Below are 24,854 nucleotides of genomic sequence, written 5' to 3' on the forward strand. Positions count from 1 at the left end.
TGAATGTTGAGCTGATATTTAAAGACAGCTTTATGTGATTTCATAGCTGTATTCTTAATCACTGTACCATATTGTTGAGTTTAGAGACATGCATACTAGTAAGCTTTTACTTTGTGTTAGATATTGATAACCAAAAAGCAAACCAGTTGCGGTCGAGTCGATGCCTACTCATGACAACCCCATGTGTGTCAGAGCAGAACTTTGCTCCATAGGGTTTTTAGTGGCTGATTTTTTAGAAGAGGTCACTACACCTTTCTTCTGAGGAGCATCTGGGTAGACTCGAATCTTCCAACTTTTCAGTTAGTAGCTGAGCACATTAACTATTTGCACCATCCAGGGACTCCTAGATATTGATACAGAGATAAAAATTACAATTTTACTTTAAAGGGACTAAGTCTAATGAACAAAACCAAAAAAAAATACATTAGCAATCACAAGTCGTGTAATAGTAATATGATAGAGAAAACTATAAAGAATCTTCAAGAAAGAGGACTATGAAGGAGACTGAAAAGGGGAGGCCGGGGTGGGGGGGGCCCCTTGCCGTCAATTTGATTCTGACCCATAGTGACCCTGTAGGACAGAGTAGAACTACCCCATAGGGTTTTCAAGGAGCGGCTGGTGGGTTTGAACTTCCGACCCTTTGGTTAGCAGCCAAAAGCTTAAGAGACCAGAGAAGAAGGAAGAAATCCAGAAGAACATAAAAGTAAAATTGGAGTTTCAAGGAAAGAATTATCATTGTTAACAAATACAGGTTGGGTTTCATATGAAATGGATGTCGTGGCTGGGAGATATTTTTGTATACCAGTTAAAGAGTCGTCACCATGTGATAATAATGTAAGCTGATTTACAACACATCCTGTAATACCAGCTTGAAATTATGAAATTTGTGAAGTTCTTATGGAGAGAGCAATTGCCATTGTTTCACATTTTGTGCACTTACTGAAAGTTTAATATTTTTACACTGAAATATTTTCAAATTGTATAATTCACATTTGTACCGAAAGTAACTACATTTTAATAGTAAGGCCGAGTAAAATACAGATAGTGGCTATTTGTTTGGCAGAAAAGGGATTATTTGCAATTTTAGCAGTTCAGTAGAGTGATGGAAGTCAGATTATGGTTCATTGCTAAGTAAGTGAAAGGTGAGGAGAAAGGTGGACAACTAGTGTAGCCTACTTTTCCAACAAGTTTGGCTGTGAAGGAAAGTGAATGATAAAGTGGTACCTAAAGAGAAAAGAGAAATTGTTATCTTAATCCACTCAGAGAGTTGAGAAAAAAATTTTCTTTAAAGTGGAAGAAACTGAATTATATTTTTATGCTTTACAAGAAGAGGAAGAAAGTTTATACAAGATAGAGGTGAAAAAGTGTGATTTGTCGGGCACAGCTCCTGAAATGAACCAGAGTTCAGGAGAAAGACTACCTCTTCTACCACTGTGACAAGAGGAAAGGGCTTAAGGACAGGTATAAAGTAGATCAGTTCACATAAGGTAGATAAGGAATCAAAAGAATTAAGTATTTTCTTACCTAGTGATCATTTTAGGAGTCCTTGGTGGCACAAATGGTTAAGCACTGGACTACTATCTGAAAGACTGACGAGTCGAACCCATCCAGAGGTGCCTTGGAAGACAGGCCTAGTGATCTGCTTCCAGAAAGTCACAGCCTTGAAAACCCTATGGGGTAGTTCTATTCTGCACAGGTGGGGTCACCATGCGTCGGAATCAACTCCACGGCAACTAACTGTAGATCATTTTCAGTAGGTAACAGTGTTGAGTGGTGGTTATAATTTTTTTCATATTAATTTTATGAAATTAGCAAAACAAAAGCTGAAAGAAAATACTCCAACTATTCTAAATCACTAGTTTAAAATTATAAGACCATTACTCACCTACTCATCCAACTGTATTTGATTGACTTCCCACTATGTGCGGTGCTGTTGTGTAGGATTTTGTCTTAGAAAATTAATAGAGAGATACTCAGGTTTATCATGCATAAGCTTGTTTAGTTTATTGCAAGGTAGTCACGGCAAGGCACACAAGTAAAACCTCACAGCATTCATTTAGAACCGGGGAATCAGAATTAACCGTTACAATTACCAAACCAAAAAAAACAAATCTGTTGCCGTCGAGTCGATTCCAACTCATAGCGACCCTATAGGACAGAGTAGAACTGCCCCATAGCATTTCCAAGGAGAGGCTTGTGGATTCAAACTGTCTACCTTTTGGTTAGCAGCTGAGCTCTTAACCACTGTGCCACCAGGACTCAAATTATAATATTAGTTAAATGGCTAGAGGCTAAATATTTAGAGGTCTCAGGAGGAAGGCTTAACCACGGCTCAAACTTAGCGGAGGCCCCTCGTAGCTAGAGTCTAAGGCCGGTGGCAGCAGGCAGAGTCTCAGCAGGCCCTTGGTCTTCAGAGAGAGTAAGAGCCTAGAGAAAGATCCCTTTGTCTCTGCCTTCTCTCAGTGAGTGAAAAGAAATTCAGGGTTTATATGTGAAATTCTCTCCTTGGCCTCACAGGATAAGGGCCAGTGTGACGTCAAAGAACGATATGTTATGTCGTTCCTCCAGGGTTAGAGATTACCCTAATGTCACATTTTTTTCTTCAGAGTTAGAGAGTAAGGAGGTTGTTTATACTTATGTCTCAAGGATAGTTTACAAAGATAATGTAATGTCTTATTTTATCACAGCATGCTGGGTCAAAGTCAGTTTAACTTAAAGCGTGTTTACCATATTCTTCACATACTTCCATGCTTCTGTATCTAGGTTCAGAAGTTTTATAAATAACTTTCTAATGACTTAAAAACAGATTTCTAATGATTTATAGTTAATGTTAGAGAGCCTCACAAAGGTAGACATCTTTCTAAGTTCATACTATGAGTGATTATACGTATGTATTTTAAAAGCATAATAGTGACTTATACTTTATGGGATTTGACATCATTATAGAAACATACAGAACAGGTGCTATGCTAGTTGACTAAGACATGTTTTCTGCCTTGGAACATCTCATAGTTTTTCAGTACCACTGTTAAGCAAACATAGCAATTTTTTAATTAACAATTGTGAATTTGTGAATGTAGAGTGATTGAATTAACCATGTACTTTTTTTTTCCCCCTACAAAGTGAACCATTTATTTTCTCTTCCTCTTGGAGGGTACCAACAATAAGCGATTTCTTTTACATAACCTGCTTCTGCCCCAATCTTTTTTTTCTGAAAGAGAAGAAGGTATATGTTATTAGAAGTACATTAACATTTTACTAGTTCTAGTGGCACAGTGCTTCCAACCTGTGGGGCTCATCTTCCAGCACTATATCAGACAATGTTCCGTTGCTATTCATAAGGTTTTCGCTGGCTAATTCTTTTCAGAAGTAGACCACTGGGTCCTCCTTCCTAGTCTGTCTTAGTCTAGAAGCTCAGCTGAGACCTGTCCAACATGGGCGACCCTGCTGGTATTTGAATATCAGTGGCATAGCTTCCAGCATCATAGCAACATGCAAGCCCCCACAGTGCAACAAACTGACAGACCCCAGGAATTGACAGAATACCAATTGAGATGTTTCAACAAACGAAAGCAGTGCTGGAAGTGTTCACTCATCTATGCCAAGAAATTTGGAAGACAGCTGCCTATTTATGCCATAATTATGCCTATTTCCAAGAAAGGTGATCCAACCGAATGCAGAAATTATCAAACAGTATCATTAATGTTACACGCTAGTAAAATTTTGCTGAAGATCATTCAAAAGCGGCTGCAGCAGTATATCCACAGGGAACTGCCAGAAATTCAAGCTGGATTCAGAAGAGGACGTGGAACCAGGGATATCATTGCTGATGTCAGATGGATCATGGCTGAAAGCAGACAATACCAGAAAGATGTTTACCTGTGTTTTATTGACTATACAAAGGCATTCAACTGTGTGTATCATAACAAACAGTGGATAACATTGTGAAGAATGGGAATTCCAGAACACTTAATTGTGCTCATGAGGAACATGTACGTAGATCAAGAGGCAGTTGTTCGCACAAAACAAGGGGATACTGCGTAGTTTAAAGTCAGGAAAGGTGTGCCTCAGGGTTGCATCCTTTCACCATACCTATTCAATCTGTATGCTGAGCAAATAATCCGAAAAGCTGGACTGGAGGAAGACTCATTAACAACCTGCAATATGCAGATGACACAGCCTTGCTTGCTGAAAGCAAAGAGGACTCGAAGCACTTACGGATGAAAGTCAAAGACCACAGCCTTCAGTATGGATTACACCTCAACATAAAACAAAAATCCTCACAACTGAACCAATAAGCAACATCGTGCTAAACGGACAAAACGTTGAAGTTGTCAAAGATTTCATTTTACTTGGCTCTACAGTCAATGCCCATGGAAGCAGCAGTCAAGAAATCAAAAGACACATTGTTGCATTGTGCAAATCTGCTGCAAAAGACCTCTTTAAAGTGTTAAAAAGCAAAGATGTCACTTTAAGGACAAAGTTGCACCTGACCCAAGCCATGGTGTTTTTAATCACCTCATATGCATGCAAAAGCTGGACAATAAATAAGGAAGGCCGAAGAAGAATTGATGCTTTGAATTGTGGTGTTGTCAAAGAATATTGAATATACCATGGACTGCCAAAAGAATGAGCAAATCTGTCTTGGAAGAAGTACAACCAGAATGCACCTTAGGAGCAAGGATAGCGAGACTATGTCTCACATAATTTGGCCATGTTATCAGGAAGGATCAGTCCCTGGAGAAGGACATCATGCTTAGTGAAGTAGAGGGTTGGCAAAAAAGAGGAAGACCCTCTATGAGGTGGATTGACACAGTGGCTGCATAACAACGATTGTAAGGATGGTACAGGACTGGCAGTGCTTCGTTCTTTTGTACATAGGGTCTCTATGAGTCAGAACCAACTTGACAGCACCTAACAACAACAACATAGTGGCACAGTGGTTAAGAGCTCGGCTGCTAACCAAAAGGTCGGCAGTTTGAATCCACCAGTCGCTCCTTGGAAACCCTACGGGGAAGTTCTATTCTGTCCTGTAGGGTCACTATGAGTCAGAATCGACTCGATGGCAGTGAGGTGGGTTTTTTTTTTTTTTTTTGGTCTTAATGAATTTAAGGATATGTTTTTGTTCATTTATCCACTATACTTTGTGGAGTTAGTACTAGCTACTCAGCTAGGCATTGGGGGAGTGAAAGGTAATGGATAGCAGCTAATATTTATTGAGTGCTTACTAGGTGCCATACACTATTCTAAGCACTTTACATGTGTTATCTCAGTTATAGGCTCATGAACTAGGCACTGTTAGTATTCCCATTTAAAAAATCTGGAAACTGGGACACAAAGAGGTTAAGCAACTTTCCCAACGTTGCATAGCTAGGAAGTAGTAGAGCTGGGATTCAGAGGCAGCAGATTGACTTTTTTTTTTTTTTGGTGGAAATACACACAGTAAAACCCACTCCATTCCACAGTTTCTAGACAGAATGATCAGTAAAATTGGTAAAAATTTTTTACATTGTGTCAGCATTCTCATTATTTCTGTTCTAGTTGTTTCACTTCCGTTTACTTAATCTCCTTACCCCCAGCCTTCTCATCTATGCTTTAAAACAGCTGTTGACACTTTGGTCTTATGTAAATAGTTTTGTTTTTTTTTAAAGTAACACAGTACTCAAAGGTGACTATCTTTATTCTTTGGGCTAAACTCTTACTTAGTTTAAAGGTGACTTGAGAGGATAGTTTGATTTCAAGATCTGAAGAGCAGTTCATGGTCATAGTCTTGGGGACTCCTTCAGCCTCAGTAGATCCAGTAAGTCTGGATTGTTTAAGAATTTTAAGTTCCCTTCTACATTTTTTTATCAAGATTTTTTCCATCATGTTCCTGATCAGAATATTCAGTAGTGGTAGCTGGACACAATCTAGTTCTTCTGTTCTCAAGGTAGAGGAGGCAGTGGTTCATGTAGACGGTTAGTCCTATAGTCCAGTTCCTTCTCTGATTCTTGGGTTTCCTTCTTTCTCTTTTGTTTCAGACAAATAAAGACCGATAGTTGTGTCTTAGATGGCCACTCATAAGCTTGTTTTTTTAAAAAAAATTTTTTATTGTGTTTTAGGTGAAAGTTTACAGAGCAAATTAGTTTCCCATTCAACAAATTGTACACAGTGTTCCATGACATTGGTTACAATCCCCATACCATGTCAACACTCTGCCCATTTCCACTCTGGGTTCCCCGTTTCCTTTTATCTGGTTTCCCTACCCCTTTCTGCCTTCTCATTTGCGCTTTTGGGCAAGTGTTGCTCTTTTGGTCTCATATCATTGTTCTATGGAGCACATTCTTTTCAGATGTTATTATTTATTTTATAGGCCTGTCTGTTGCTTGGCTGGAAGGTGGTTTCTGGGAATGACTACAGTTCCAAGTCAGAGGGGTATCATAGGGCCATGGTCTTGAGGGTTCCTCCAGTCTCTATCAGGCCAGTAAGCCTGGTCTTTTTTTGTGAATTTGATTTTTTGTTCTACATTTTTCTCCTGCTTTGTCCAGGACTCTCTATTGTGATCTCAGTCAGAGTGGTCACACTTATAAGCTTTTAAGACTCCAGACACTACTCACCATACTGGGAGGTAACATAAATTTCAAGAACTATATTATCCCAGTTGACCATACTGCCCCATGAGACCATGGCCCTAACTTCAGCGGATTGACTTTTGAGACCCTTCTTTCAGTTACTGTGCAATAACATTTCTCTGCAGTATAAAGAATTAAGACACAGTCCTTACATTCAAAAAATGTGTAGTCTCACAAATACAGTGAATTGTGATTAGAAGTTATATCACTCTGAACTTCTTTGCTTGAAAGAGAAGAAGTAGAAACATCACATCTTAGAGCTCAAAGGGACTTGAAACTTATGGAAGCATGATGACTTGCCCATGGTAATCTATTTAATTTTGCTGATCCAGGGTAATAATCCATTCCACTGTTCTTTTAACCATAACATGCTGAATTTTGTCTTATAAGAAATACCACATGCTGAAATCAAGTAACTTCTGGACTGATAATTAAATATATAATCTCTCCATCAAATTTAGAAATTAACTTGTAGTCTGAGAATAATAATAAAAGACAACCAGTTGAAATGCTCATTCTGCCTTTCCAAACTAATAGTAATAATGTATATATTATTTATATTGTATATAATGTACACATATATATGTGCATATATATATATATATTTAATTATTTACGGATCATTTACCCTGTGCCAAGCCTAGAGGATAGGCAATTTGGCAGTAACTGGCCCTACCATTAACTGTTATCTTTACCATTAACATTAACCATTGTTATCTGCTTTTTTTTCCTAACATTTTATTATGAAACTTTCCAAGCCTATACAAAAACAGGGAAAATAGTATAATGACCCCCCTCCCCCTGCCCTCCAATCCCAGCATGATCAGTTGTCAACATTTAGGCTTCTGTTTTTGTTTTTGTTTTTTTTTTTAATTTTAATTTTGGTGAAAATATACACAGCAAAACATACACCCATTCAACAATTTCTGCATATACAATGCAATAACATTGGCTACATTGTTCACACTGTGTCACCATTCTTGCTGTCTCTACCCATATTATTTCACCGTCATTGACTTAGACTCACTATGTTATCTGCTTTTAATGGATCAAGATATTGATGCTCAAAGAGCTTAAATAATTGGTCCAAGGCCATGCATCCAGTAATCGGTATTGCTGGAACTCAAATCTAGATCTTTCTGACTCCAAACCTGATATACATTATTTATTCTGTGCCAAATTGCTTTCCAGGAAGTGGCTATTTATTTTCAGAAATGAGATTAGTTCCAGACCCTAAATAGGCACTATCTTCTTCAACTTTTTCCCAGCGTAAGTTTTTTTTTCCATTACATTGTTTCATCTTGTACCCTTGTCTCTCTCGTTTATTTGCTTTACTATCTAGCTACAGAAGAAAGGAGACCAGCTGAAGTTCTCATTGTCGAGGGACAACAGTATGCTGTTGTTGGGTAAGTGACACATTTTTCTTTATTAGTTGAATCAGTTATTTAAAACACAGGTCTTTTAATTTCCTTTTGATGTGATTTGGAAATTTTGGATTAAAAATTTTAAATCCTACAAGGAAGTTGTATGGATTCATTTTTGTTTATGTATTCTGTAGTATACTGTATCTGTTGGACTACACTGGCTTAACTAAAAGGGGTTGAATTTTTCCCATATAGCAACAAATCTAGAGGTGGATCGTCTAAAGGTGGTATAGTGACTCCATGATGTTGCTACTATCCCAGGCTCATTCTGTCTTTTTTTTCCTATAGGTTTCTTAGTGTATTGTAGCATAATGGTTAAAGTTGTGGGCTCTGGAGTCAGACTGCTTATGTTTTGAATCTCAGGGTCTCTGCTACTCTTTGTGACCTTGGGCAGTTACTCTGTGTTCTTCATTTTACTCATCTGTAAATTAAAATATGAGTAATAGTACTATACCACAGAATTATTGTGAAAATTAAATAGGTAATGCATGTAAAGCATTTAAAGCCCTGCTCATGCAATGGTTAAGCGCTTGGCTGCTGACCGAAAGGTTGGTGGATATATGATTTCATTTGATCTTTACAACCCCTTTGTGAAAGAGACATTAGAGAATTGAAGCTTAGGAGGTTAAATGCTTAACACATAGTGACCCAAATGGAGCCAGAATTCTAATCTAGGTCTAGGTCCCAATATCTAAACCAGCATTCTTTTTTTACTTTTCTTCTTTGCTTTTTGTCACTGTCTGAGTCTTTTCTGAAATAGTCACTCCCTCTAGGAAGAATGGATGTTCCTCTCTTTGTAAATCTGTGTGCCTCTATCATGGCACTTAACTGAGTATATTAGAATTATTTCTGTGTATGTCTTCCTGGTTAGACTCTGAGTTCCTCAAAGGTGGGGATCGTGTCTTACCATTTTTATTTTTCTTGGCACCTGATACCCAAAAACCCAATCCGTTGAGTCGATTCTGATTCATAGCGACCCTATAGGACAGAGTAGAACTGCTTCAGAGGGTTTCCAAGGCTGTAAATCTTTACGGAAGCAGACTGCCATATCTTTATCCCATGGAGCAGCTGGTGGGTTTGAACCGCTGACCTTTCAGTTGGCAGCTGAGCACTTTAACCCCTGTGCCACCAGGGCTCCTGGCACCTAATAAGTGCTCAGAAAGTATGTGTAAAATTTATGCTTTTTCTCAGTCTCTATTATCTAACACTCTGAAGTACACAAGTCCTAAGCTAAAGCCTCCATTCCTTTCTTCTTTGGAGCCCTTTCTTGTTCCTGGTAAGGCAAAGTTTATTTTCAACCTCCCTATAATCTCATCCCTTCACTCTAATTATACTTTTCCTCCTTAACTACCCATATCTTGTTACTTTCCATGTGCTTGATGGAAACGATTATGATTCCCTTCTGGCTATCAGGACAAAGAGCTTTCTGGATCTTTAAGCAAAGAGGCTATTGCCAAAGATTGAACTCCCTGGCTAAGTGGGGGAATATTATGTCTTCTGAAAGAAGATTATAAAAGAGAAGTAGTGGATTTGTGCCCGGTAGACTCTAGGGATATGCATGGAGAGTAATATGTAGTCTGACGATTATGCTATTATAAAGGCTGGACAAACTTTCTTCAACCACTAGTTCCTGATACCCTTCAGACTTTTATAAAACATTGTTTTACTTGGATTTCTCATTTCAGAGCATTCCACTGAACTTAAAAAGAAAACCAAACTAAACCCGTTGCCGTCGAGTCGATTCCGACTCCTGGCAGCTCTATAGGACAGAGTAGAACTGCCCCATAGAGTTTCCAAGGAGTGCCTGGTGGATTCGAACTGCCAGCCTTTTGGTTAGCAGCCATAGCTCTCAACCACTACGCCACCAGGGTTTCCCAGTAATGGCTCGTTCCCCCTTAATTTCAATCTTATTTAACCTCTCAGTAGTGAATCTGTTCATCTTGTAACATGTCCTGCTAATGAGCTGATAACTTTCTCATATTTGGAGAAACTTTCATAACCTACCAATTAACTCCTTAGGAGATATATTGTCCTTAGAAGCCATTACAGATTCTCTTTCATCTCACTAAGAAAATCTGGACTAGGTTCCCTTCATTAATTCAACAGTTATGATTGAGGGCCTACTGTGTACACAATCAGAAACACTGGGTAAGCTTTTTGTCAGTGTTTCTGAAATGGCTAAAGAGTGGGATACCTGCCTTATTGAAGAGGCTTCCCTATTAAGAGTATTTCAAAAGAGTGAGGTGCCTACAGCCCAACATTTAAGGAGGCACTCATTCTCTGCATCGTGTAAGTGTTGACCTTGAAATTGCTTGACCTGGAGAGTGAGTACCTCCTTAAATTTTGCACCCTAGAAGCTTCTTTTGCCTCACCCTAGTTTTGACCCCGCTGCATAGTAGTTGAAACACATAATTTAACAGTTACTAAGATCAGCCCTGATGGCGCAGTGGTTAGGAGCTCAGCTGCTGACCAAAAGGTTGGCAGTTCGAATCCACCAGCCACTCCTTGGAAACCCTATGGGGCAGTTCTGTTCTGTCCTATAGGGTCTCTATGAGTCTGACTCAACAGTAATGGGTCTTTTGGTTTTAAGATCAGTATATCCTCAGAGATCCAGTGTACTGGTAAGTAAGTAGATTTTTATATGCCGAATCAGTTTAATTTTTCATGTTCTGACTACCTACTGGGTCATCTTTCTTTTCTTATAGAACTGTATTGCTGTTAATAAGAATTATCCTTGAATATTGCCAGTGTGTGGATAACATCCCATCTGTTACTACTGACATGCTTACTCGTCTGTCGGATTTATTGAAGGTGTGTATGATTTCATCCCATTATGGAAAAATAGTTGGAAGAAGTAATTCAGTAGGGTGTGACTAATCTTTCAGCTCTAAGACATTTTAAGGTCAAGATATCTTTAAGATGCTAATTTTGTGAAATTTGATTGTGGTTGGATCACAACATGTTATTGGGAAAAAAAGCTGCCTGCTTCCTTCTCATTCCACATTTAGTGAATCCTCATTACACCCATAGAGTTGTTAATGACATTGGAGACAGGAGATGATTTGTTCGTTAGGTGCTGAACATGACTGAGGCCTCTTAGGTCAAAAAACCGGGACTGGTTTCAAATGTGCATGGAAGGAATTCACTGAACTTTACAAAATTCATCTCACTAAGGTTAGAGATTTTTCTTAAATCATTCTTTCAGAACCATTGATGTAAAATGAAAATGTGGTGATACTTTTATTCAGCCATTTCATATTTAACTTCAAGTTGGCCATAACAGGCTTAACTGCTAGAATAGAAAAAAGGTTTTATTTTTGTCAAAACTGCAATCTATCAGTTAATTCTGTCCTGAAGTTGTCATGTTTTAGTGAGAAAGATTTTTTTTACCCTTTCGCAAAGAGGACTTTCCCAATAAAAATGACTGAAACTGAACTCGTTTTTTGAATGCAAATTAAAGATTAGTTTCAGAGCAATTGGTTTTTAGAATTTCTCAACCTTTTTCCTTACTAGACAATAACTATCATTTAGAAAGATTTTTTTTTTTTTTTTTGGTCTTTACATAAATAGATCTTAATTGCTTCTACTAGAAAATTCTTTTCGTCCTTGAATGACAGGAATGTATTTTTACAACTGTTAACACATTGCCAGTATATAAGAACTACTTTTTAATAAATTGTTATTGTTTTTTTTTTTCTCCTTCCTTTGTTAGTATTTCAATTCAAGAAGTTGCCAGTTAGTTCTTGGAGCTGGTGCCCTGCAAGTTGTTGGACTAAAAACAATAACTACAAAAAATTTGGGTATGGATTCTTGCATTTAATTCACATATCTGAGATGCTACAATGATGTTGTTACACTCATTGTGTTATTATGACTAATTTTTTTTATAGCCCTAACCAAAAGGCTCTAAAAGTAGCTACTTCATTTTCTTTATGTATTATCACAAATGAAAAATTAACCTCTGGGGAAATGTTATCAGGGATTTCCATTATAACAAAAAGTATAAATTGTTTGGAAATTGCACCGCTCTAGAAAGTGTTAAGATGTAATGTGTATGAAGTGCTTTGGGGTGAAAGGTATCTAAATATCAGAAGAGGACCTGTTGTCCCATTAACTTTCTCATACACACACAACTTGAGTCCATTGGGAGTATTATATTGGAAAACATCATGTTCATTACAGCAGTCAGTACCAAATGTTTTTCTTAAACAAAATGAAATATGTTGCACTCTGCCGCTGTGCTCTTCTTCTATGAAATAAACTGGGGTCTGTATAAAATTGATATTTTTCAATTAATTGGATATGTAATTAAAGCCAACTAATATCTGTTTTTGTTATTCCATGATATATCCACTCCCTGGATCTTCAGCTCTTTCTTCACGCTGTTTGCAGTTAATTGTGCACTACATTCCTGTGATCCGGGCTCATTTTGAAGCTCGACTGCAGCCTAAGCAATATAACATGCTTAGGCATTTTGATCATATCACTAAGGTACTTTTTCTTATGTTTTCTACTGGAATTTCATAAGTTGAATTCCTTAATTGATGAGTAATTTATAGATGTGTCCCAGGGACTTTAAAATATGATGTTATTTCTCATTACAGGACTACCATGACCACATAGCTGAAATATCAGCTAAGCTCGTAGCGATAATGGACAGCTTATTTGACAAGCTATTATCTAAGGTAATGATTTATGAAAATTATTAGTCTTTGCTTAAAGGCATTTGTGACTTTTTATTTTATAGAGAATCTTTTATAAGTAACTTGAAATGTAGCAAGAAAATCTAAATTTTCAGAAGATAGTTACCAATTGGTAGAATATTATTGATTTTTTTCAGGAAAATGTGACCATCTGCTGTGACCAAGGCTACCCATATAGTTGTCTAACAAATCAAATTCTTCAGGGTTTAGAAAACAACTCAATAAAATGTTCGGATTACCCAAACAGTTGATATTCATCTTCTAAGTTGCAGGGGGGAGGGATGGCATAGGGATGAGTCCAAGGATGGTGGAAACGCTATGCAACTGTAATTTTATACTAGCTGTATTAAAGAATATGTCCCTTCTTCAAAACAGATTTTAGTCTGAGGGCCCTCCAGAAGTAGAATCAGAAGGACAAAGATCAGAATAGGGAAAAAAGTAAATAAATTATTTGAGATAAAGTATTGCTTTGTTTTCCAGAGTAAAAATGCAGAATCTGAGATGCTCCATTATTTTCCTTATAGATAATCAGTTTCAATATTTGTTTCATTTGCTTCTCATTCCCCAAATTCTCAATTACATTGGGAGGATTGTATTAGCTTTCTAGAACTGCTATAATAAAGTACCATAGACTGAGTGACTTAAAACAACAGAAGTTTATTTTCCATAGTTCTGGAGGCTAGGAATCTGAAATGAAGGTGTCAGCAGGGCCATGCTCTCTCTGAAGGCTCTAGGGAAGTATCCTTTTTGCCTTTTCCTAGTGTCTGGTGGCTCCTGGCCATCCTTGGTGTTTCTTGGCTTGTAGCTGCATGTAAAAATGGCATGGGGAAGGTGTCTGACCTCCTCTAACTTACAAGGGGGAAGGAAAATCAAGATCAAAAGCCCAAGACTGATTCCTGTGAGGTGGGGGTCAAACATACTCCCTCTCTCCACCATCTTTACCAATTCTGACACCAGCCGTCCCTTCCATGGTGCTCTCTACTCTTCTCAGTTCGATCATTCACTGCAGTGGCCACACAGAACTTACAGAACTTACAGAACACACAGAACTTACTCACAATTGTGGGGTTTATTAGGGAAGTAACAGTTACAGTTCAGGCTCAGGAACACTCAGGATACAGTTCTTCCATCAGGACAGCCTCCTCCTGGCCTTAGGCCTCTGCCCAAAGGCACTCAGCTTTCTCTCCCGGTAGGCTGGGAAGCCCACCGTGCTGTCTGCTGCTAGGTTTCTCTTGCAGTCCTCTCCTGCGGGTCTCTCCTTCCTTGGTGGTGGTGGGCTTTTCTCCTCTCCTGCCTCTGGGATGGTTCATTTCAAGGCCAGCGGGATGGCAAAACTGACCAATCTCTTTGGTGGGCTACAATTACCCTATCACACAGTCCCGCCCGATCACCTGGGCGGGAGTTACAAGACCATGGCTAGAAAGGCCACACAAAAGCAGTCCATTACATTGTACTGTGTCATTCCAGTCTCTGCCTCCATCTTCACATGACCTTCTCTGTTTCTGTCTATGTCCTCTCCCCTTGTAAGGCAGTCATTGGATTTAGGGCCCACTCCAAATCAAGTATGATTTTATCTTGAGATCTTAACTAAATGTATTTGCAAAGACCCTTATTCCCAAATAAGGTCACATTCTGAAGTTCTGGGTGGACATAAATTTGGGGGGACACTGTTCAACCCACTTCAGAGAAAGTGTCTTTGGAAAAATGTCATATAATCAGCTACAGTGGCTTTTTGCACTATTTCTCATTCTTTTCTTTCCCTAAATTCTTCAATCCGTGTCTTAGCAGACATTTCCTAAATCGAAGGTTTGAAGGTTTATTCAGATTATACTTTTTACCCAAGAGCATGTTTAGAGGAACCTTATAAAGCAAGGCACTTCGATTTGCTTTTCCTCCTAATTGCATTCTTCAGATTCTGAGATAGGGGGCACATAAAAATCATAAAAGGGGAAGATAAAGTGGTGCCCATTCACATGCAATAAACATGTGCCTCAGCCTCTGAAGACGATAGTGATCAAGAAGTGCTTGGAAAATAAGATTGCATTTATGTAGTTCAACAGTTCTCAAGTTTTTGGGTCCCAGAACTCCTTTACACTCTTAAAAATAATTAAGGACCCCAATTTTGTTTATACAAGTTGTACCTATCAGTAAGTACCACATTAAAAATTAAAACTAAGACATTTTTAAAACACAAGAATATACAAACACACAATTCCATTAACCTTCAGAATATCACAAATTATCTAAAAATTCCCACTGTTCAATCATGAGAGAATGAGAATAAAAAAATAATAATATCTTACTTACTATGAAATTTTTTTTTGCTCCCCTTAAAGAGTTTCTGATTTCCAGGGGTCCCCGGGCCACATTTTGAGAACCTCTTATGTAATTGATAGATAAAATGGATGCTTCATGGTCTTCTTTGAAGAAGTTTTAGGAATTTATACTTACGTGCAAAAATACCTGTACTATGGTATGCCTGTTAAATTTCTAGTTTTGGTTGGAGAAAAATTATTGTTTAAAATAAATGCTCTGTTTTCTTGATGGGTGCCAAGTACAAGGTAAATTCAAGTACAAGCTAAATTTAAAAGCATTTCCAGTCCACTCATTTCCTTTTCGATACTCGGCATTCTTCTGGGTATAAAAAGTCAGTAACACGTGTCTGCCCTCAAGAAGTTTACCATCTAAAAGGGAAGATGACTGTGAGCAGTGTAAAATAAAATAAATGTTAAATAATGGAACCAGTAATAGGCTGTGCAAAACAAAAAAAGTGACTTTAATCAGTTATTTTGGTCATCCAGACTCTGGCTGGAATCCCCCCCCCCGCCCCCCGCATAGCCAAAAATAAAGAGAATTATTTAATATGTTTCTCATGTCTTCATCACCTGTATTTAACAGTTATTAACATTTTGGGTTTTTTTTTTTCTGAAACATTTTAAAATAAATTTGAGGCATTACGATATTTCATCCCTAAATATTTAAGTATTCATTTCTAAAACCTAAGGGCACTTCTTTAATAACAACAAAATATAGCCACACTACCATTTTCACACCTAACAACAAAATTAATAATAATTCCTAAGTATCGTTTAATACCTGTCCCTATTTGAATTGTCGCAAAATGTCCTTTACAATAATTTGTTTGGACAAAAGCCTCTACATGACCCACACATTGATTTTGGTTATGCTGTCTCTAAAGTCTTTTATAAACTAGAACACTGCCCCCACCCTTTCCTTTTTTATGCCATTGATTTGTTGAAAAGTGTTGCTAGACTTTTGCAACTTAATGTTTTCTTTACCGTCTTGCCCATTGATGACGACTTCTGTTACCCCAGCATGTTATTAACAAGTCTGTCTTTGCTGCTCCCTGCCCTATTTGCTTTCATGAATTCCCCAGGGGTTTGACCCTGTTTTTAATTCATGCCAAGATAGCAGACAGTGTTTGGTTTGAGTTTGCCTCTCAGTTTTTAATTTTTCATTTGCTTACCTGAAAATTTAATTTTGAGAAAGACGAATGACACAGTTGTATTCTAAGAAGCTAATAAATAAGAGCGCCATAGCTTGGGTAGAATGAAGTGTTAAAGTCTAATTGTACTATTAGCTAATGTCCCAACCATCATTCATTCATTTATTCATTATATATGTTATATGCAAAGCATTGTATTAGGACGCAGAGGGAACATGAAGTGAATAAGCCTTGGATCTTGTCCTCAAGTAGCAAAATATCTAGTAGGAGAAGTTTATCAATAACTGTAACAGAAGATAGCATCACAAGGAGAGAGTTGATTTAGTGCCAGAGGAGCTTTTAATGCTCTGAGGGAGATGGTTGCCAGGTGGGAAAGGAGATCTGGGAAAGCTTTATGGATGAGACATGCATATGAGTTTTGCTTTTAAAGATAGGTAAAATTAGGGCAAATGAAGTTGAAGTTAAGAGATATTCTGGGCAGAGATAACAGCATGAGCAGACACGTTGGTAGGAATAAGAAGAAAGCAGTTTTGTGTTAGGATTTTGGAGTCAGGTAGACCTAAGTTCAAATCCAAGCTTTGTCACCTATTAGCCACTGAAGGATGGCCTTAGGCAAAGTATTAATCTCCTAAGTGTCAGTTTCTATCTTTAAATGGGGTAATAATACAGCCTCCCTCATAAGATTGAAGTGAGGATTAATGAGATAATACATGTGGAATGCTTTTATCATGTCTTTGACTATGGCAAGTTCTAGTTTTGCTGTTGTTAATAACAACAAAGGTAAGTAGTTCAATTTAGCTAATGCATTAGGCTGGGCTAACAAAGGAGTGGGAGATATGTTCAAAAGATAGTAGAGAGCTTTGACTGCCAGTAGCAAGCTAACCAACTTAAGTTAGATTTATGGAGGTATAATTCGTTGTTGTTAGGTGCTGTTAAGTCTACTCCGACTCATAGCTACTCCATGTAAAACAGAACAAAATGTTGTACAGTCCTATGCCATCCTCACAGTTGTTGCTGTGTTTGAGCCCATTGTCGCAGCCACTGTGTCAATTCATCCCGTTGAGGGTAAAATTTCCATTCAGTAAAATTCACCCTTTCTAAGTATATAGTTCAATGAGTTTAACATACATATACAGTAGTGGAACTACTACAGTCAAGATATAGAACAGTTCCATTACCCCTAAACATTCCCTTGGGCCTTTTTGCAGTCAAGCCTCTCCCCACATCCCTAGCCCCTGGCAACCACTGATCTGATTTCTGTCTATAATTTTGCCTTTTCCAGAATGTTCTATAAATGGAATCATATAGAATGTAGCCTATTGTGCTGGACTTCACTTAGCTCAATGCTTTTAGAATTCATGGAGGTTGTCTCATGTGTCAGTACTTTGTTTCTGTTTATTATAGTGTCCACTGTATGGATGTACCACTGTTTGTTTATCCAGTCATCAGTTGATGGACATTGGTGTTGTCCCCAGTGTTTGGCTGTTATGACTAAAGCTGCTATAAACATTTGTGTACAGGTCTTTGTGTATCCACTTGTTTTCATTTCTGTAGTGTAAATGTCTTGGAATAGGATTGCAGGTTGTCTGGAAGTGTATTACTTTATAGTAACATGTATAGTAATATATAAAAACGCCAAATTGTTTTCCAAAGTGGCTGTACCATTTTGCCTTTCTGCTTGCAATGTATGAGAGTTCTAGTTGCTTTTCATCTTTGCCAGTACTTTCTATTGTCTGTTGTGTTTTAATGTTAGCCCTTCTAGCAGGTTTGTATAGAGTGGTATCTCATAGTTGTCTTAATTTTCATTTTCCTAATTACTAATACGTTGAGCACTTTTTCATGTGCTCATTTGTCATCCATATCTCTTCTTTGGTAAAGTGTCTGTTTAAATCTTTTGCACGTTTTAAAAATTGGATTGTTTACCTTATTATTCAGTTGTAAGTGTTCTTTATATCTTCTAGATACAAGTCCTTTATCAGATATTTGTTTTGCAGATATCTCCCAGTCTGTGGCTTATCTTTTTGTTTTCTTTAAAATGCCTTACAAAGAGCAATTTTTAATTTTGATGAAATCCAGTTTATCATTTTTTTTCTTTTATTGTTCATGATTTTTGTGTCCTATCCTAAGAAATCTTTGTATAACCCAAAGTACTCGTAGAAGTTTTATAGTTTTGGGTGTTATATTTAAGTCTGTGATCCATTTCTAGTAGTCCAAGGTTTGAGTCAATGTTCATCTTTTTTTTTTTTTTTTTTATATTCAGTCGTTCCAACACCATTGGTTGAAAAGGCTATCATTTCTCCATTAAATTAATTACCTTGACACCTTTGTAAAAAATCGGTCATTTTTGTGTGGGTCTATTTTGGACTCTGTTCTGTTCCATTGAACTGTGTGGCTGTCTTTGTACCAATACCACACTTTCTTAATTACTGTAGCATTATAGTATGTCTTGAAATCAGGTAGTGTGGGTATTTTTTTGTATTCTTTTCTTTTTGAAAATTGTTTCGGCTACTGTAGGTCCTTTGCTTTTCAGCTTATCAGATTCTACCAGAAGGCTGCTGGGATTTTAATTGAAATTGCATTGAATATGTAGATCAATTTGGGGAGAACTGACATCTTAACACTGAGTCTTCTGACCCACAAACACAGTATGTTCAGTGGTGTGCTGCGGCCAGCTTGCACTGCTATCCAGAGCCTATTGTGTGTGTCTCTTCTCACTTCTGCATTTGGTGACATCACATTGGTAACTTGAAATTGGCTGTGGTGGGAATATTTATGCCACAGAAACTAACAAATACTGAAAACCAGTGCTTTTCCCCTTGAGAGCCAGTTAAACATTTATCACACACCACTGGCTTTCTCTCTCCATTTCCTTAGGTCGTTAATGTCTCTCAGCAAAGTTCTGTAGTTTTCAGTGAACATATCTTTCACACATTTTCTTTAGTTTATCCATAAGTATTTTTTGTTTTTTGACACTATTGTATATGGTATGTTTAAAATTATAATTTCCAATTGTTTGATGCCAATATATAGAAATACAATTGATTTTTATATATTTTTTATCTTAAATCCTACAATGTTGCTAAATTCATTTATTAGTTCTTGTGCCATTTTTATAGATTCTTTGAGATTTTATGCATACACAAGCTTGTCTATAAACAAAGAGCTTTACATATTTTTCATTTCTGTATGCCTTTTACTTCTTTTTCCTTGACTTGTGGTGCTGGCTAGCACCTTCACTACAATGTTGAATAGAAGTAATAAGAGCAGACATGCTTGCTTTTTCCCATACTGGAGGGAAAGTGTTCAGTCTTTAACTATTAAGTGTGATGTTAGCTATAGGTTTTGGTAGCTGCCTTTATTAGACCGAGGAAGTTCCCTTCTGTTTCTAGTTTGCTGAGAGGCTTGTTAATCCTGAACATATGTTGAATTTTGTCAAATACTTTGTCTGCATCTATTGAGATGGTCTTTTAGTCCAATATGGTGAATTACATTGATTTTTTTGAATGTTGAATCAACCTTGCATTCCTGGAATAAACTCCCTTGGCCATGATGTAGTATCTTTTTAATATATTTGATTTGCTAATATTTTGTTAAGGATTTTGTGGGGTATCATGAGAGATACTGGGTTGTAGGGAGGGGGCGTCTGTCTGTCTGTCTGATTTTGATATCGGGGTAATGCTGGCCTCGTAAAATGAGTTGGGAAGTTTTCCTCTTTCTGTTTTCTGGAATAATTTGTGTAGGACTGGTATTATTTTTTCCTTAAATGTTTGGTAGAATTTACCAATAGAGTTGTCACCTGCTCCTTATGTTTGCTTTGTGGGAAGGCTTTTAAATATAATTTTAGTCATTTTTAATACATATAGGACTGTGCAGATAATCTAATTCTTGAGTTACCTTTGGAAGTTTGTTTCTTTCAATGAATTTATCTATTTCATTTATGTTATTAAATTTATATGCATTAGTTTTTCATAATACTCCCTTATTATCCTTTTTTAATGCCTGTCAGAGTTTGTAGTATTACCTGCTATTTCTTTCATGGTATTGGTTAATATTGCAATTTGCTCTCCTGTCTCTCTCACTCTGTCTTTGTTCTTTTTCTCTCTCTTTTGATAAGTCTGGCTAGAAGTTTATCACTTGTTTTGATCTTTCAACGACCAACTTTTGGTTTCATTGATCTCTATAAATCTCAATTTTTCTGTTTGTTTTCTACTCCTATCTTTTTCTTTTTTTTCCTTTTATTTGCTTTGGATTTAGTGTGCTATTCTATTTCTAGTTTCTTAAGTAAAGTGGAATCTTAGATTATTGACTTGAGATCCATCTTGTTTTTTAACGTAGTAAATGTTATAAATTCCCTTCTATGCACTGGTTTAGCTGTGTCCTACAAATTTTGATATTTTGTGCTTTTATTTTTGTTTCACTCAAAATATTTTCTAGTTTCCCTGTGATTTCTAATTTGACCTATACGTTATCTAGAGATGTATTTCTAAACTCTCAAATATTTGAGGATTTTCTAGAGATTTTTTTCTGTTACTAATGTCTAGTTTAATTCTGTTCTGGTAAGAGAACATACTTCGTATAATCTCGGTTCTTTTAAATTTGTTGATATTTATTTTATGGCCTAGAATATGGCCAAAGAATATCTCGGTTAGTGTTCTATATGCACATGAAAAAATGTGCATTCTGCTGTTCTTAGGTGGAGTGTCCTGTGTATATCAGTTAGGTGATGTTGCTTGGTAGTGTTAGTTAAGTCTCCTCTATCCTTACTGATTTTCTCTCAGTCTATCAGTTACTGAGAGATAAGTGCTGAAATCTCCAACTATAATTGTGAATTTGTCTATTTTTTTTTTGTTCATTTCTATTAGTTTTTGTTTATGTATCTTGAAGTTCTATTGCTAGGTACATACACATTTAGAGTTGTTATATCATCTTAATCTTTATTATTATATAGTATCCTTCTTTACCTCTAGTTATATTCTTTTGAAGTGTATTTTGTCTGTCATACATGAGGTTGCCATGGTCAGAGCCAGCTTGATGACAACTAATAACAACATGTTATTTGGTATAAATATAACCACTCTTTCTTTTGAATAGTATTAACTTAGTATTTCTTTTCCCATCCTTTTTCTTTTAATATTCTGTCTTAATACTTAAAATGAGTTTTTGTACGTAGAATAAAGTGGAGTCTTGCTTTTTTTTTAATCTAGTCTTGCAGTTGCTGCCTTTTTATTGATATATTTAGACCTTTGAAATTTAATATAATTTTATGTGGGTGGATTTAAATCTACCATCTTGATAGTTGTTTTTTATTTTCCTCTTTTTTTAAAATATTTTATTGGATTAACTGAATTTTTTTTTTAATTTAATTTTTATCTCCAGAATTGACTTAAGTATATCCTTCAAATAACATTATTATACTACTTCCCATTTAGTTAAGAACTTTACAACAGTATATTTCTATTTTCTCCTGCTCAGATTTTATGCTGTTATCATTTTACTTCTGCTTATATTGTAATGCATTGTTACTGTTTTTGCTTTAGACAGTCATCTTTTAAAGCGATAAAAGTTGATTAAAAATGTCTTTTATGCTTACCCTCATTTTTACCAATTCTAGTGCTCTTCACTTCTTTGTGTAGATCATCTGGTATCATATTCCTTCTGCTTGAAGAACTTCCTTTAATACTGGAACGTCTGCAGGCAATTAATTTTCTTGGTTTTTGTCTGAAACAGTCTGTTTCTCCTTAATTTTTGAAAGATCTTTTGCTGGGTTTAGAATTGTGTCTGTTGTCTTTTGGCTTTTATAATTTCCAACAAGAAACCCGCTCTTTATTCCTGAACACTACTTTATATTTCAATGCTATTATTAAAAAAAAAACAAAAACAAGATGAAGGGATATTTGAGATGTTTCTAGGCTGAAGAGAGACAAATCCTTGGATGGTCACAACTTTGGTAATTTTGGTCCAGTTAAATGTTTGTTCTTCATCAGCACCAGTATACTATAACTCATCACATTTTAATAAACTATATAAGATTAAAAAAACAAAACCAAACCCATTGCCATCGAGTTGATTTCGACTCATAGCCACCCTATAGGACAGAGTAGAACTGCCCCGTAGGGTTTCCAAGGAGCAGCTGGGTGGATTTGAACTGCTGACCTTTTGGTTAGCAGCTGAGCTCTTAACCACTGCGCCACCAGGCTCCATATAAGACTTGTAAGTTTAAATGTAATTGTTTACTCAAATTTGTCTTGTAAATAAAAATGATATATATAATTGAAACTGTGTGAATTCTAAAATTATCTAACTCATACCAGTATATTGTTCAAGATGTAAGAATAGTAATGAATTTAGTTGTTTTAATTTTTAGTATAGAAAGTTGTTGAAAAAGTCTTCCCTTAGGGTAAATATAATTGCCATATTCGCCCACTTATGAAAGAAAAAGAACATTTTAATTCTAACAGAATTATATTGATTTTAGATATAATCAAGTTGACACATTCTTAAGATACTGTTTAAAAATAACCTGTTAATTTGGATGGGCTACTTTAATGATTCATTATTGTATATTGAGCCAGATTAGTAGCTATCATTTATTGAGTACTTAACTTTGTGACAGCCACTGTTTTGTGCTCTTTTTTAATCCTCATAGCAGTCCACTGAGATATAGAGAAGTTAACTAACTCACCTATCATTACATAGTCCGTCTTAAGAACAGAAGCAGCCTGTGTTCTTAACCACTAAGCTATGCTAGCTCCTTCAAAGTAGATTAGGCTGTTTAATGAAAGATCCTCAAGATTTGCATTTGTAGCACAGATCACAGTTGCCTGCTATATTAGTTTCCTAGGACTGCCGTAACAAAGTACCACAAACTGGATGGCTTAAAACAGCAGAAATTTATTCTCTCACAGTTCTGGAGGCTGGAAGTCTGAATTCAGGGTGTTGGCAGGGCCATACTCTCTCTGAAGGTTCTAGGGGAAGTTCCTTCCTTGTCTTATGCAGCTTCTGGTAGCCCAGGTGTTCTTTGGTTTATGGCAGCGTAACTCCAGTCTCTTTACATGGCCGACTTCCCTCTATGTCTGTCTGTGTATCTGTGTTTCTCGCTCTCTTTTTATAAGATGTCAGTCATATTGGTTTAGGGCCCACCCTACTCCAGTATGACCTCATGTTAAGTATAACTGCAAAGCCTCTATTTCCAAATAAGGTCACATTCACAGGTACTGGGAGTTAGGGCTTAAATATATCTTTTTGGAAGACACAAATTAACCCAGAACAAGTGCTATACCAGAGTTAGACCTGTAAAGTCAGAAAACATACTGTCTCAGAGAATAGTGGGGGACAGCGTGCAGTCAAAGGAAATTCTCATTATCTTTCCCTGCCTGACAGTATGAGGTGAAAGCTCCTGTTCCTTCTGCCTGCTTCAGGAATATTTGTAAGCAAATGGCAAAAATGCATGAAGCTATATTTGATCTCCTTCCAGAAGAACAAACACAGGTGAGTAGTAATTCTTAAATCTACTTTCTTATATGTAACATATAATGTGCATGCTGAATTGGAGTCCTTTTAAATGCTTTTGGCACAATTAAGCTTAGTTCATGTTCCAATATGATTGTTAATCAGTTGCTATATTGACTACTAAGGCATAGATGAAAATTTTTAATTTCAAAATTCCCTTTGATCCGACAGGCTAGATAATAGCTTTGCTATATAGTCAGCAATTTTAAGAAGCTGATTTTCTGTTTGTCCATTGCGCATTATAGGTCCCAGATTCACTTATATCAGTAATTACATGATTAATTTAAAACTCAGAGTTGGCATTTATCAATGAGTCGTAAAATATGTTACTCACTGTGAGTGTAGTTCAAATTGGATATGAAAGGAATTGGAGATGGAGTTAATGAGATTGACATGTAAATTAAATCAATGTGCCTTGTCATTAATATTTGTGAGATCAGCATAACTGATCTATTGTTGCTGTTAGTAGCTGACTCATGGCAACCTTATGTATAACAGAATGAAACGCTTGTGCAGTGCTGCACCATTCTCACAATCACTGGTATGTTTGAGCCCGTTGTTTTTTTGTTTGTTTGAGCCCGTTGTTGCAGCAAATGTGTCCATCCATCTCGTGAAGGGTTTCACTCGTTTTCACCGACTCTCTACCAAACATAAAGAGATCTATAGTGGGCAAAAACCAGGAAAAATACTGAGTAGTCTTTGGTACCTCTCACCTCTCACCTCCCTCTCACCTATGACGTATCCACTCTCCGTTCCTACTCTGTCTACCCTACATAAGTATGAACACAAAGTTCTCTTAACTCTTCAGACGCATCCCTACTCCCACCTTCCTCATCTCCCTTTTCTAGCACTTCAAAAGTTCCTGGATTCCTTTTCCCTAGTCTTCTGCACCAGGTGATCTTATTCAAGCTTGATTATAGAATGAGACATTGTTATAATAGGAGCCTATTTGTTATATAAAGAGTCCTGGTGGTGCAGTAGTTAAGCGCTCGGCTACTAACCAAAAGGTCAGCGGTTTGAACCACCAGCCGCTCTGTGGGGGAAAGATGTGGCAATTTGCTTCCGTAAAGATTACAGCCTTGGAAACCCTATGCGGCAGTACTGCTCTGTCCTATAGGGTCGCTATGAGTCAGAATTGACT

General features: G+C 36.9%; 1 protein-coding gene across 4 annotated transcripts in view; it reads left to right on the forward strand.

Moving 5' to 3' along the window:
- The window catches only part of VPS54 (VPS54 subunit of GARP complex), a 108,762-nt gene that overhangs the window by 75,436 nt on the left and 8,472 nt on the right, over nt 1-24,854 (forward strand). For 2 of the 4 annotated variants that reach the window (XM_004369274.3, XM_004369275.2), the window contains exons 16-21: nt 7,954-8,017; nt 10,741-10,846; nt 11,748-11,835; nt 12,405-12,526; nt 12,640-12,720; nt 23,585-23,692. In XM_004369274.3, the coding sequence (XP_004369331.1) occupies nt 7,954-8,017; nt 10,741-10,846; nt 11,748-11,835; nt 12,405-12,526; nt 12,640-12,720; nt 23,585-23,692 (569 nt within the window). Of the gene's footprint in view, nt 1-7,953; nt 8,018-10,740; nt 10,847-11,108; nt 11,587-11,747; nt 11,836-12,404; nt 12,527-12,639; nt 12,721-23,584; nt 23,693-24,854 lie in introns of those variants that run through there. The other 2 variants (XR_002824476.1, XM_023733348.1) reach the window with 2 other exon arrangements.

Source organism: Trichechus manatus, unplaced genomic scaffold (assembly GCF_000243295.1).
Source record: "Trichechus manatus latirostris isolate Lorelei unplaced genomic scaffold, TriManLat1.0 scaffold00004, whole genome shotgun sequence".
NCBI lineage: Eukaryota > Metazoa > Chordata > Mammalia > Sirenia > Trichechidae > Trichechus > Trichechus manatus.